Source organism: Centroberyx affinis, unplaced genomic scaffold (assembly GCF_046629955.1).
Source record: "Centroberyx affinis isolate AG114_WGS23_722 - 3 ecotype Tasmania unplaced genomic scaffold, CSIRO-AGI_Caff_v1 ptg004984l_1, whole genome shotgun sequence".
Lineage (NCBI taxonomy): Eukaryota > Metazoa > Chordata > Actinopteri > Beryciformes > Berycidae > Centroberyx > Centroberyx affinis.
In genome coordinates, this window is record NW_027282452.1 from 170,090 (window position 1) to 185,000 (window position 14,911).

Below are 14,911 nucleotides of genomic sequence, written 5' to 3' on the forward strand. Positions count from 1 at the left end.
GATAGATAGATAGATAGATAGATAGATAGATAGATAGATAGATAGATAGATAGATAGATATGCCAAACACTGACAAACTGGCAACTTGGCAAAGAGGAACAGTGGAACAGATACAGAAACAGAACAGGATAGTTGCCAGACACCACAAAACAGCCTCAAAAATCACCACAGAATTGAATTAACACCTCCGTGACACAGTCTCACCAGAAACGGTACATTGTGAGCTTCACAACACTGATATTGTCATTTGGAAATGGCTGGTATTCAAGCCATGTCAAGTCAAGTTTGTTTATATAGCCCTTCAATTTACAGAGAACAAGCCTACCTAACTAATCAACAATCAATCACAAAACAAAATGCAATGCAGTACACAACAAAATAAAACACAATGAAACAAAGCAAAGCACAAGACACAAAGCATGTTGAAAAGAAACCATAACAAGACAAGTGAAGACAAGGAAAAACTCCAATTCAAAGAGGGATCCCCCACCAGGACGGCTGAGTGTGCAATAGATGCCAGAACTAAACAATAAAACGGTCAATAACATGGACAATGACAATGAGATAAGAAAGCAAATAAGACAAAGAGAAACATGATGAGGGCTCCGGTCAGCTATCGGGCCAGCGCCCACGTCCACTGCCAGGCAAAATCACTGTGCGACAGGTGCCTGAAAGAGAGGAAAGACAGACAGACAGCCACACACACACACACACACACACACACAGACACACACACACACAGCCATACTAAACACAACCCACGTGCTTGAAGCAGACATATTCAGCCACTTACACACTGATACAGGCAGCTGACAGACAGTCAGAGTAATGATGCATAACACACCAAAAGGCGGCTCTAGACTGGGTTCCCATCAGCCGGATTCTATATTAATGCTGTCTAAAGTATTCCAAACAAACGCACAAAGACTTATAACTTGATGTAAGGAGCACAAAACTTGGACCACTGAGCAATGAAAAACAGTAATATTGTCTGATGAGTCGTCTTTGACCCTTCTTCCTACATCCAGATGGGTTTACATTTGGATAAAGTCAAAAGATGCTTTCAACCTCTAATGTCGATTACCACTGTTAAAGATGGAGATGGATCTGTAATAGTATGGGCAGCCTCTCATTAGGTTCAGTGATTGCTCTGCATGGTCGCATAACAGCAAAGGATATGAGGCCATTTTACAGGACCAAGTGCACCCTTTAGTACAAACACTGTTCCCTCATGATGTTCCCCCTATTCCAAGATGACAATGTCTCCATACACACCGGTAAACAAATTCAAGAGTTCACAGGATGGAGTCAAGCACCTTCCACAGCCTCCCCATTCATGAGATCCAAACATCATTAAACATTTATGGAATGGAGATTTCCAACGTCTTCATCCCTCAAAGAACTGGAGGCTTTCCTTCTTGAACAAAGCTCCAATATCCCACTATACTCACAGTTCAGGACCTGTGTGTGACGGCAGTGCAAGGAGGATTGGAGCTGTTCAGAAAGGCGACAGATGGCCCGACACTCTATGAGGTATTTGATATTCATATATTGTTAGGTGTTACCTTTATTTTGTCTACCCCCTGTAGATAAAGAGATAGATATATAGATACAGAGGAAGATAGGTTCACTCTCCCCTCTCCCTGGATCTAAAACAGAAATGGTTTTGCAGGACTTGCAGCCAAATGTGTATTTATTTTGGGTTCCTTGGAGTGAGTAAGGTTGGGAGCTCTTGTTGCGACTTATGATGCATGTCATGGGGAGCGATTGAATGTCCATGCATCCTATCCCCCTCGCTCAAAATAGTTCTGTACAACAATTTGTGTTCAGCATGTTGTAACCGTAAGAGTTTTGATGTAATGGGGCGACATGAATTAGCTGGTATGTTCGAGCAATTTCACATGCAGGTACACACACACACACAAACACACACACACACACACACACACACACACTGAACAGGCAGTAAGCCAGGAGGCAGGAATAGACTGTCAGCAGGGGTTTGGTTGGCAGGCTGAGCCGTGTCTGGTTTGGTAAGCAAAGGGCCTCTTCTGAAATAGACCATGATTTTCAAACTTGATCTCTGGGGACATTTACAAAATTAATTTTCCTCAAAACCCAAGCCTAATTTTTGTCTATTGTGCATGCAACTCTAACTATGTTTACCATTTTAGGCTACTCATTGACTAAAACAATTCAGCTCACCTTACAATACATTGTAGGAAAAGACAATAACAACACAGCACATGGAGTACCAATTTCTCTGGAATAATTACAGGATCAATTTACAGTAATGTGTTTTTGGCACATCGTTGGGTATCAGAAAGTACAATAATGGACAGAAATTCAACATGCTGCTGTGGCATTTTGCTGTTTATTCCTTGTCTTAATACAGTTTAATTGTGTTTCATATATGTGTGCATCATATATGTGAGTACAATGTGTGCCGTTACAGTGTGTTGAAGCAGTGACACTTGATATAATTCTAAGAAACATGGAGAAATATGAGAAAGATGTGTAACTGAGAGGCTCAAAGAGAAGGTGGAGAGGAGAGGTGGAGCGGGTTGTAAGGTCAACCCTCTCCATCCTCAGGCGGCACAGGGCAGGATGCTGACAACCGACACCTTTTCTCCTTTACATCTGTGTAGTCCAGCTTCACACTCACTCATGGTCTGGGTGCCTGCGGTCTCATCCTCCCCAAGACGGACGCACACATTGAAGCCTGGGACCAAGCAATCTGCAGAGTCCTTACAGCGACACTCATTGGTTTGATCTGTAGGGGTGTTATGAAGACGATGGGGGTGAACGACTTGAATGAATACTGTACCTTGCAAATCGCTGTTGTTCTTGCTCTATCTCCAAAATGTCAACCTTTCAGGAGCTAAGAAAAACAGTCTTGTTTTTAGCTTGACTAGCATGCTTTTTTGAGTTTATCTAATTGTTTTGAAAAAAGGTTTCATAAACCTAAGGGTCAGATAACTTTCTCAACCTGTACAGGAGCATGTAATCTTTCAGTTGAAGTTAAAACATGAAAATCACCAAAATATTACGAGGTTTTCATCTGACAGTGACGAATTACTGTAAATTATTATGTGTGGATTTTTTTATACTTTGATGTTTTGGTTTGTGTTGAGTTGTAGTGTTGCTCTGCTCTACTATGGTTTTCTCTGCTATGTTTTTTTTTGAGAAATCATCTTAATGCACTAGCAGATAATTTTACCAGTTTCAAAAAATTTAACTTTTTTCCCCAGGATAACATAACTTGTTTCAGGACATTTACTTGAAAGTCAAAGTCAAAGTGAAATTGTCTTGGAGAAAGTTTCTTGTTTCAAGATTTTCTTCATTGTTTTATGATGATTTCTTGAAAGAAGTCATTTTGGGATTAGGACATTTTATGAAACCAGCAAGATTATCTGCCAGTACATTGAGATAATTTGACTAAAAATATCACAGAATAAGCTTGTTCATTTTTTGCAGTGTTTTATCATACTCTCTTGTTTTCTGCACTGGAGTTGCTCTCTATCCACTTCATTTAACCTCTGGTGTCCGTACCATCACAGCTCTCCCACATGTGACATTTGGTGCAGGCTGTAGTTGTGCGTTGTGGCCACTGGCAGGCGCTGTCCTCTGCTAGCATGTGGTTCTTCCTCAGACACTGCAGGGCATGCATTTTGCACACATTCAGTAGAGCTGTACTTCCCCTCACAGGATTGGTGGCACACAACTCCAAAGATGATCTGGCAACAAAAATGTCATTATCATCTACAATAACAACAACATCAGAAACAACAATATCAGAAAATCTGTAAAACTAGTAAACAAAGGTCACATGTCAAAACAAAATGGCCTCATAAAGATGTTGATTAATTGGGTAAAGATTAGTTGAGTAAACATACGTGCACTCAAAAGGCATTCTGCAAACACACTTTCCCTTGGAAAACTTCTCCCATGGTTTACATTGCACTATATCACTGATGACAATTTGCGGTACAATGACTAGAGAATAAAAAAAAAAGAAAATCATGGTTACACATTGTGAACTATTTTTATTTTTAATCTTATCTCCCTGCAATAAAGCTTAAGAAATGCTATATCCACATCTGTAACATTATAACTATAACACTTTACAACCAAGGATAAGAAACATATAATAGCTGCAAAAAACATTACATTGTATAAGAATAAATGAAATATAAGGAATACATCAACATAATGATATAATATACAGTAGTCACAACTTGACCTGGGCTATATTAGACTATTTACATGCGTCTCAGAGTGAGACATACCTTCGCTGCATGTGATGCCTGCTGGGTCCGGTGAAAAGTGAAGACTGGAGTCACAGATAATCTCTGTTTCTCCAAGTACCTGTCTGCCCTCTGGACAGGACAGGGTGATCTTCTCCCCTATGCCATAGGACCGCTTTAATGGAGAGGCTGTGACGTCATCAGAGAGGGACTTAATCTTGCACCTTGAGACTGTTGAAATTAAGGCGTTTAAACATGTAACACCATATAAGTATTTGTGATATTAAATGTTAAACTGCAGTCAATAGGTCTTTTGAACCCACTTGTGCACAATCCAGGACTCGCAGACCAGGTTTGAGCAGCAGTACATTCTATGCTGCTACCAAGCAGATAGTATCCTTCAGTGCAGGTATACTCAACCCTACTTCCCACAAGGTACACGTCTTTAGGCTCCTGTGGAACATGTGTAGACACAAAGGCGGTTAATTTATCAGCGTTAGCCTTTGTACATTGAATAATGCTTAAAGACAGGACAAAAATCAATTATTAAGTGAAATATGAATGTGACCCAGTGCCACTCATTTAAGGCTCACTTAATATTACACATTTTATATCACAAAAGGTTTGATGAAAATGCTCTCTTTTGATTCAATAATAAATAATTCAAACAAAAATAACCCTTTAAAAGCCTTATCTCCAACAACGTGCCTGTTTTTTCATGTTGAGTCACAAATGCTCTTGAAAGACTAGATTGTTCTGTTTGCAGCTGACATGGTTTATTATTTGCATATATTTAAATGATTACAAATTTTACTAAATTAGAAATTGGCTGTATATTGTTGATAACTGAGGCTCGATGACGTAAAGAGAAAGTAAATTGTAGAAAAATACTGAGAAACAATACTGAGACCCTCTGGGAAATACAGAACAAATATTGGAAAATTATAAAGAAACTATATAAGAAAGTATATGGATTATAAGGATATTGGACATTCACAATCATTTGTTAGTAAATTCAACTTTGGCTTCAACATTACCAAAACATAGCCATTGATTAGAGCAGGTGGGGTTCCACACTTCTCTTTTGCTGGGAGAGACAGGTCAAAGCACTGAGGCTCCATGGTCCTGAATAAAAAACATAAAAATACATTTCAGTCAGGACCACTTTAGTCAAAAGAAAACTTTTATTGCCATTTGCAGTAGTTAAATTTGGCGGTATGGCTCTGTTCTGGGAGCTCCCTGCCCTTCCATGTGCTTACATGGAAAGCAGGGAGAGATTTGTCAATTGAATGCATAGAAGGAATCAGCTGAGCCCTCATCTGATGTGGGCTGCCTTTGAGATCAGCTGCTATCAGCTGATGTAGGCTGGGTTTGTGAGCTGAGCTTGACTTTGTGGCCTGCCTGAACTAACGCTATGCTCAATATATCTGATGGCAAATCAGATAAATAACTGACTAAATTCATACTGCACAGTGTAAGAGCACATAATAATAAATAATTTGCTCTGACTTTAAGTATTGTAGCTCTTGGTCTTCACAGTCAGACGTCTCTGTGTTCTCTCCGATACAGTGTTGTCCACCATTCTGGGGAGTGGGATTAGAGCAGGAACGACTTCGCGACCTCTGAGCCCCAGAACACGGCGACCAGAGGGACCAGCAGGACCAGCTACCATGGATCACTCCTTTATGAGCAGAAACAGAGAGGGGGAGAGAGTGAGAGAGAGAGAGAGAGAGAGAGAGAGAGAGAGAGAGGAGGCAAATACAGCACATAGGGACAAAGACAGAAAGAAGAGGAAGGGTGGAATAGGAGGGCAGGTGAAAATAAGAAGAATAAAGTGAATAAAAAATTTAATATCTAAGTCCATGTGGCATTATCCAACCAAGAGTAACTTACTCACTTAGTTACTGTTTAGCATGGAATAAGCAAAATATCATACACCAAATAGACCACACCCACCACCCAGAGAAGTGATTTGAGGGGAGGTTGGCACAAATTATCGATACTTTCCTATGGCTAACATAATAGATCTTTGAGAAAATGCTAAGAAAAATAAGAATTCATATGCCCGCCATTCCTCGGTTAAATTGGAACAAATCAATCACAGCAGTAACCCACCCTGCTGACCCTCCGCTTCACTCCCCTGCTCACAGGCCAGTCCCGATGTGCCGGGCTTGCAGATGCATTTACACTCATCTCTGTTCCTGACGGCCAGGCCATTGTTGCTGCAGGGCTGGCAGTGGCAGGAGTCACTCTCAGCGAGGTACTGGTCGATGGCCCTGCGAAGGTAAAGCCTCTTCACCCCGGCACACTGCACCTCCTTCACCAGCTCTGACAGCGGCCGCAGCTGCCAGAACAGGAATTGGGGTCAAACAGTCAAATCGAGGTAAATTAGCTTAGGAATGGGAAGTTGTATCATTAAAACAAACAGAACACCGGCACTCACAGAACAATAGTCTTCTTATTTATTATGGGCAAAAACGAAAGCGTTTCAGCTAGAAGCCATCATCAGCGTAAGTTGTATAATTTCAACATAGGCTGAGACACTGGTGTCCTTTGAGACACCAGCATATCTCAAAGGACTTTACAAAGAATGAACCTGACTAGATCTAACTGATCAACCATCAACCATAGAACAGAATGATATAGGACAAACATCAGGAAGAGAACAAGACACACAAAAGCAGATTTTAGCAAGACATAACAGCCTACCTATTCTACATAGCCTAACCTATCTGGCACCACCAGCCTTAGTCCCTCAAAAAAACTTCCAAGAAAATAACTTGTTAGCTACAGCTTGTTTTGCGTTCTCCTCACCTTTTGTTTGATGATCTTTGGAAATGATCTGACAGACTCAGCCCAGTTTGTGTACATTTCCCAGTTCTTGTCCAGATTGGTGAGGTCCATGTTCATTAGTGCTGCGATATGTTGGCTGTCCCCTCCCTCCAAATACACCTTCCTCACAGTGTTAGGTGTGCTGCTGCTGCCTATTTTTAGAAAGGATTGCAGAGATGATGGATGATGAGGAACTACTTCTGGGTGTTTTATGAGCTCTGGTTTATATAGAGAATTAAATGTATAAACATTAAGATCAACGATTGTCACCCTACCGCTGGCTGATGAATGTTCATTTCCACCCCGTCTGCAGACCTCAGTGATAATGGGGAAGAACAGAAACCAGCGTTTAGTCCTGTCACATTCATCGTGCTTCAGTTTTTCCTTGACTGGGAAACAGTGGACACAAAGGAAAGAAACAGAAGTCAGTACTAGCACTCTAGCACACTACATTGTAGCTACATTGTGGCTTTTATGCTTTTCTGGACCGAATGGCAATATTGGGTCAACATCAGAAATCTTACTTTGAATAATGAAGTTGCATCCAACAGTTTCTGTGCTGTGTCATTGTTGAGGAATGTAGATTAATATTCTTTTTTTAAGTTCAGGTTAGGTTTCTAAGTCACAGGGAAAACACTGCCACTGACTATATACAAGGTAAAAATGAGAACATCATCACTGGCTCAGTCTTAAGCTCCAGAATATATTATGTTAAATGTACTGTAGCTTTGTTTCACATGTGCTCCATCAATTCTATTTGTTCCTGCCTCCCTTTTCCTCCTCCTTTTTCCTAATAAGATTTTTTTGGGAGATTGCCCTCATCTTCATTGAGAGTCTAAGGTTCGTTAGGTCAGGTAGGCCTATAATGTCTTTTCAATATGCTATTTTGTGTCTGGTGCTTTGTTTTGTTCCCTTGTGTTTTATTTTGTTTGCATACTGTATTGCATCATTTTGTTTTGGGATCGATTGTTGATTAGTTCTAGTTCTTGGTAGGCTTGTTCTCTGTAAAGACGTTTGAGACATGCTTGAGACTTGACTCCTGGTCCTATCTCGAACCATAACCTGCTGAAGCTGTCAGTAGCCAACAACCAAGCAAGCTGATACTGTTTTAGGCCTCCCATGAGGCTGCTGGATCAAGATTCATGAACCCTCACCCGTGTGTTTGATAGTTTCACGGCTGATGCTGGCGACGACTTTGAAGGAGCCTCCCAGACTTCCCTCAGACAGGTAGTGTGTTCCAAACCTCTCTAAAACCTTCCGGTAGGCGGCGTAGTCATAGACCGCTGGGAGTTTGGCCAACGCCTTCCACAACTCCTCAGATATCGAGAGGTACTGAGGCGCGTTATTCTGGAACTGAGCGACCTCTATGTCGTTTTTTAAAATCAAAAGCTCGCGGTCCTGTACAGAAAAAAACAGAATGATATGGTAAATGACACATTCATTAATATATATGCTGAGTTATACTAACTAGTCAGATTCTATAATACTGCAATGCGTCAACAAGTCCTTTTCAGAACTGACGTTTTGTCACTGGGGGTTTAGACAAAAATAGTGTCAGTGACTTTATGTACCTGCTTCTGAGGGTGGATAATGTCTTGTTGTAAGGGAGTTAAGCGCTATATATAAACCAAAATTTCAGATCGCCACACACCTGGGTCTTGTCATCGGTCTCATGGAAGTCATAGTTGCGGTATCCCGATGTGGTTCCTCTCACAGTCTCTCTGTTGACAATGTCCTTAGCATAGTGCCATTTGCTGGAGTACACCTCGTCGCTGAAGTCGTTCTGAACTTTAACCTGAAATCACAGATTCACAAGAAGTATGTCTGGTATGTCACATTACATACTATAACATAATTACTGTTAGAATTATATAGCAAACAAAATGAAAATGAGAAAATCCACTATGTAGCTTCTTTTATTAATGAACGACAAAACTATCAATATAGGTTGCAATCTTATAGGTGTGCCAGAGTGACCAACCATAAAGTTATATTGTATGGTGCTTAAGGGCAATCTGTAGAGAAGGTTGTGGAGGCCACTGAAGATGCTACGACACTGGCCTCCGAAGCTCATTGTATTGATCACACTGCCCCTCGTCTGCCCAGACACAGCATCAAACCTAGAGAGGTGAGAAGAGCACACCTTTATCCCTCTGAAGAGTGTGTAAAAGGTTTATAATGTATGGATGCACCATACACTATAAACCTTGTGTGTGTGTGTGTGTGTGTGTGTGTGTGTGTGCATGTGTATGCAAACAAATAGGGACATACATGGGTGCATGTATACATGAGAACTCGTTTCTTACCCTAATCCTAAGAGTTCAATTTCAGGCGGGAGGCCAGAGCCTGTATTTGGACATACAAGGTATTTTCGCGATGGGTCACAGACAAGTTCATCCTCATTATCCTCTTCACAGTCCTGATCCCCATTACACACCAGAGACCTGCTGATACACTTCCCTTTAGGTCAAAAGACAGACAGACAGACAGCAAAAAGATTTATTTTTATTGTTTAACGATTGTCATTTGATACTGTATGAAGGTGGGAATGAAGTATCATTTATTTATAACCTGATCGGCAGCGAAACCTGTCTCCACATCCATCCTCTAGAGGGCAGCCTTGTGTGGTTTCACAGGCCTGGGTCTGGCTCCGCTCTCCATCACAGGGGTTTCCTTCAAACTGAGCGTAGACCACCATGGCTCGGCTTCTTGTCTGAAACATACAACAAAGAAATCAGAAAAAATGTGTTGCTTGTAAAAATGCCAGAAAGAAAATTTGCATCAGCTTTGTTGCTAAATCTGGTGTATGCAAGATGACATTTTTTGTGTTTTTTGTGTGTAAACAATGATGCAAATGTTTGCCTCAATTGATTTTCATTAAACTGAGCATTCATTTTACAGTAAAAGAGCAGAGGGATAGTAATGCAGATTCTTCTGCACCCTGAGAACTGCAGGTCAACAATAAATTAAGGGTAACATAGGTAAGAATATAGGCAATATACAGTATGTTATATTGGTAAGAAACAAGTTAAGTGATCCTAACCTGTAATTTGGTGCAGCCATCACATTCAGACCATTCCCCATAAGGCCCCCATTGGCAGTGAATTCTCTGGTTACAAAACCTTGGACAGAAATAAATGCAACCAATAGAACATTCATTGCATTTAAAAAATAAATACATTTACAGTCTTTCTAAAATGTTGAAGTAGTAAAGTAGAAACAGCTTTACCCTCTGGGAGTGAACATCAGGAATAGCAGCCATGGCAAACCTGTTAGACAGACTTGTACAATCTTCTGAGAGGTGGAGAGAAGAGGAGAGGAGCAGAGACGAGAGGATTAAGGGAAAGGCTTAAGTGAACTTATAAATATTCTAAAAGTGTCAAAGTAAATTCACGTCTAATCCATCACTGAGTCCAATCTGAAAAAGTTATCGTTTAGAGTTGCCCTGTCTGTGAACGCGGACCTACTTGCCTTCATGGTGAGAGGGGAGCAGTGATCAGAGGAGCTGTGAACAGACTCGGGCGCTGGCTATTTGTATTCTGGAGTCTGAAGGAGTCTGCGCTGAATACCTGTGGGAATAAAACAAAAGGGACTGGCGCACACTGATAGATTACACTGAGAGATACTTACGGGAAGAAACTCTGTTTTTCTTCCATGGAACTTAAAAAAGAAGTTGTGTGTGTGTGTGTGTGTGTGTGTGTGTGTGTGTGGGCGTGTGTGTGTGTGTGTGTGCATGCATGTGTGTGTGTGTGTGTGTGTGTGTGTTATGTGTGCGTGGGCGTCTGTGTGTGTCCATATGTGCATGAGTGTGCACGTCTCTGGTCGATAGTTTAGACCAGAGAACTCCTGCCAAGATCTTGAAAACAGAAAATCATTCTGAAACCAAAAGTGAAAGTCCGCCTGCTTGTGTGCTCTGGGGTGTTCAATTCACATTCACTCCCTTTACAGCAACAACAGAATGCATCTACCTGCTAGCATGATAGCCTGCTAGCTGTTCTGATAGCCACACTACTTCAAGCCAATTCAAATTAACCTCCCTGAATGAACTGAAGGATATTTCTTGCTGGGGAGTAAGTTTAATAGATTTCTTCAACTGTGTTGCCCCTTTCCCATTTCACTTCCACCCACCAGTCAGTACCTTTTTTCATCTCCCTAAACTCACATTACTGATCGAATTAGTGACCATAACTGCAGAGCTTGGCTCACCTTGTTATCCAGGTCAACAGGCACTAATGTTACAGGTGGTATTTGTGCTAGCAGAGATCAGAGGAGCAGGTTTGGGGGTTTGGTCACTTACAATACAGAAAATGTCAACCCCCTGGGTGGGTCTCTAAAAGCATCTTAGCTCCATGTTCATCTTTTCCAATGACACAAAGATTGACTTATTATTAACATATTTTGTCTGAATTAATATTGCCGTTTTGCCTAAATTAAGATGGAGATCAAGTGGTAGAACATGGCTGTTTGGTGAGAGGTTCCCCCCAAGAGAAAGCTTGTATGAGTTATATCTGTAACAGAAATGGAATGTAAACAGCCAGGGCTGTCAGTAGTGTTTCTGAGATGTGATATAGACTAGCCAACACTGGAGGGCAATAGAGAACCATTTCCTTTTGGTTGTCATAGCTGTGTTGGTAGTAAGATTCAAGGCTAAGGAAACTCATCCCCTGGATATAATACATATGCTATAGAGAAAGATGTGACATTAAAGCTTTTGGAGGAAAACTGCAATGAGGTTCACTTGTTTTTAGCAGATGACCTAACAAGGCATTGCAAGTTCAGCCTGAATTTAGTTTAGATCAAACACGTGTAGACCTGAGTGATTTCTCCCTGCCCTACCTTAGCGAGAGAGAGAGAGAGAGAGAGAGAGAGAGAGAGAGAGAGAGAGAGATCTTATATAAAGTCCATGACAAGCAGCTTTTTTGCATCTCCATACATACAGACAGAACAGCCGTCCCTCTCAGCCCAACCTGAGACTCTCTGCTGTTTAATGAGCAAGTATCCCCATGAATTTGTATGTGGAAACTACATCTCTGTCTAATTATGGACATACATCTGCTGTCACTGCCAGGCAGGGAGCCATGGTGTGCATATCCATCACATACTGGCAGTTCAAAAAGAAATACAACTGAATTTGAGTGTTGATACAAAATGTTATTCCGCAGCCCGAGGGCAGGTGAGTTTATATTAGTGAACATTGATTTCTGTCCATCATTTTTACAAGAGACATATTTGTCCTGCCTACAAATCTGGGATGTCAAATTAATATACTTGCAATGACGTTTTGGAAATGAGAATACGTTCTCTGGTCCTGAACTGATAACGGCAGCATAAAATAGAGCGCATTAGGAAATACAAGCTCAAACAAACATTTTTCCCCAAAAACTCAGCCATTCATTCACTGACACATGGCTTCCACCTCAGGCTAAGCATCTCATTTGAGAGCCGTTTTCCAGGTACAGCAATTTTAGAGTGAACTATAACTATGAATGCAGAAACTGTGCTGCATTTTCTCCTTTAATGTTACCTGCGATAAGCAAGTGTGGAAAATGAGCCTGCTTTTCCGACAATGCGCAGCAATGTATTTGATTAGGACTGTGCATATATTTCATTTCGCACACCATCTGTCATACACAACAGTCCCTTAAGGAAGAGAATTAGGTACCGATTCACTTTTCAAGGAAATGTAATCTTTGAAAATATCTCATCTTAAACACTGGGTGGAAACTCTTATTTCTGCATGGAGCCACTGCAATTCATACAGTTTACAGTAGAAAAAGATAAACAAAACTAGTGGAAATCCACAGTTAAGTACACACTTACAGTATACTGTATGTGTTGTTGCTCAGAATAGGCCTACCTAATAATGACTCCAAAAGTGAGTTACTAAATAGCTAAAATTATTACCAAATGACTCAGCTACTGTACACTAGCAAGCCAAGTCCCTATACCTCAGGCTAGAAAAACAGTTGGCTCAGACAGTGAGCCACCAGACCGTGCCCTCCATTAGTGCTGCTTCTGTGGACCTCATGATGTTCAGAGGACCATCTTTGACCACCATCTGCCCTGGAAAGTTTGGTCTGCCAGAAAATGCCAGTCTGTGAGGCAGAGACAGAGACAGAGTGAGAGAGAGTGAGAGAGAGAGAGAGAGAGAGAGAGAGAGACCTAGCGCCTTCTCTCCACCAGAATGCATGTTTGTTTTCCAAGTATCTTTTATTGGTTTTCAAAGTTATTTCCAACAAAAAACAATCGAAATTGTACATGGACATACATCTTGTAATAAGTGAAAAAATCTGCCAATGCGGTCAGATAATTCCACTTGTTTACAATGCAAATATTGTTTCAAGAATTTTGTAGAATCAAGTGTCATTTTCTTGATAGCAGTGCAGTGTTCTGCCTTATTCTGTCTTGTATTCAAGATATTGACACTCATTTCTCAAAAACTCGAAAAGTGAAGCTGCATTGGAAACAAGTGGAGTTATCTCACCTCAGTGGCAGAATTCTTCTCTTGGTTTATCAAAAATAAGATTTGAAGGCTAAATATGAGACTAAATGACTTGTTAAGGTGGATGTTTTTTGCAGTGCGTCCGCTCCCCCTGCATCCCTCCCACCCCGTTTTTCCCATTTCCCTTCCATCCACCGGTCCAACCCTTCTTACCCTGCAGGTTAATGGAATCAGAGTAAGTATAAGTGAATTTAAATAGAAAAAAAAGAAAAGAAAGAAAGGGGAAAAAAGGCAATATGCTCAATGAATCAAAAAGTTATTAATTTAAGTTCTGCTACTAATATATGCCATGTAACGGCCGCCACAACTCAAAGCACCTCCAAGCACTATGAGTGCATATATTCCCAGTGTGATTGGTCAAAGTGGGGACCAAGTCCTCAATACAGACAGAGCCAGAATCAGAGACTTGACTTGATTGCTAGACCACTTGATTAGTCGTAAACAGGCCCCACTTTACTTATCCTTGTCAAGCGGTGCCTGTAGGGAGTCATAAAAGGAATAAAGGAATGACAGAATCATTTAACGGTGTGTTTAATTGTTTCTCATTTAAAAAATGACACCCTGGACCCAACAGGAAAAACATGGGGGTGACTTTTATTTCCATATCATGAGGATGAAATATTTTGCCAGGAGAGTGGCGAAAGATTACATGAGTTTTACTTGGTAAAAAAAAAAAAAAAAAAAATGAACATTCCCTACTGGCAGGCTGAAGGGAGCACAAATTGTGTCAGGGGACATTTTGAAAATATTGCCAAAAGCTTTGAACTTGTCCAGAAGATGGAAAGATTTGGGCAGAACCACAACTTGTGTATGAGATCGGCAGATTGACTATCACAACAAGGCCGTTAAATCTTTGCCAGTCTGGAATTGGTAAAATGGACCCAATTGCACTACTTTAAATTTCATTAGGCCATGTCTAGAGTCCCATTGATCTTTAGTCACGGACTCACCAAGGTCAGCGTCCCAGACCTCTTTTAAGTTTTCAGTATAAGGTGAGGACTGATAGTATCAATGACTTTATAAATAATGGATAAGCAAGCTTTCACCACCTGGGTCCAGTTTGAGAATTCAGTCAAGATGAGATTCAGTAAGAGTAAGATTATTTGGGAAATTCTTTTTGAACATAACTCTAAAATGGCTTTTGGTAAGTCATACGTTTAAGACAGCTGAGTGAAAGATGCAAATGTGTATTCTATAAATTTAAAATGAAGTGATTCCTTTGTTGAACCATACAATTAATCCAGGGTTCATACATGAGGGGATGAACATTAGATTTAATAGGAGAGAGAGAATAGAAGGCAACCCAAAGAGTCTCCTACGCTGAGCCCAT

At 40.8% G+C, this 14,911-nt stretch overlaps 1 protein-coding gene across 1 annotated transcript; it reads right to left on the bottom strand.

Moving 5' to 3' along the window:
* Positions 1–2,378: 2,378 nt before the first annotated feature.
* c7a (complement component 7a) lies at positions 2,379–10,181 on the bottom strand. The gene is made up of 16 exons (XM_071545606.1): positions 10,123–10,181; positions 9,651–9,792; positions 9,386–9,539; positions 9,061–9,199; positions 8,731–8,874; positions 8,234–8,477; positions 7,355–7,468; positions 7,062–7,231; positions 6,363–6,591; positions 5,757–5,928; positions 5,285–5,372; positions 4,571–4,700; positions 4,290–4,478; positions 3,897–3,996; positions 3,553–3,737; positions 2,379–2,773 (listed from the first exon to the last, which is right to left on the bottom strand). Exons 2-16 carry the CDS (start codon positions 9,775–9,777, stop codon positions 2,589–2,591), a joined length of 2,370 nt encoding a protein of 789 aa, XP_071401707.1. The 5' UTR covers positions 9,778–9,792; positions 10,123–10,181; the 3' UTR covers positions 2,379–2,588.
* Positions 10,182–14,911: the final 4,730 nt, after the last annotated feature.

What these genes read in the sequence shown, in the direction of transcription:
- c7a (XM_071545606.1), bottom strand. Translation starts at nt 9,777, where the DNA reads ATGGTGGTCTACGCTCAGTTTGAAGGAAACCCCTGTGATGGAGAGCGG. An exon ending in ATTGAACTCTTAGGATTAGG is followed by an intron (nt 9,200 to 9,385) that starts GTAAGAAACGAG and finishes TCACCTCTCTAG; the next exon opens with GTTTGATGCTGTGTCTGGGC. An exon ending in TAATCAATGGCTATGTTTTG is followed by an intron (nt 4,701 to 5,284) that starts GTAATGTTGAAG and finishes CATGTTCCACAG; the next exon opens with GAGCCTAAAGACGTGTACCT.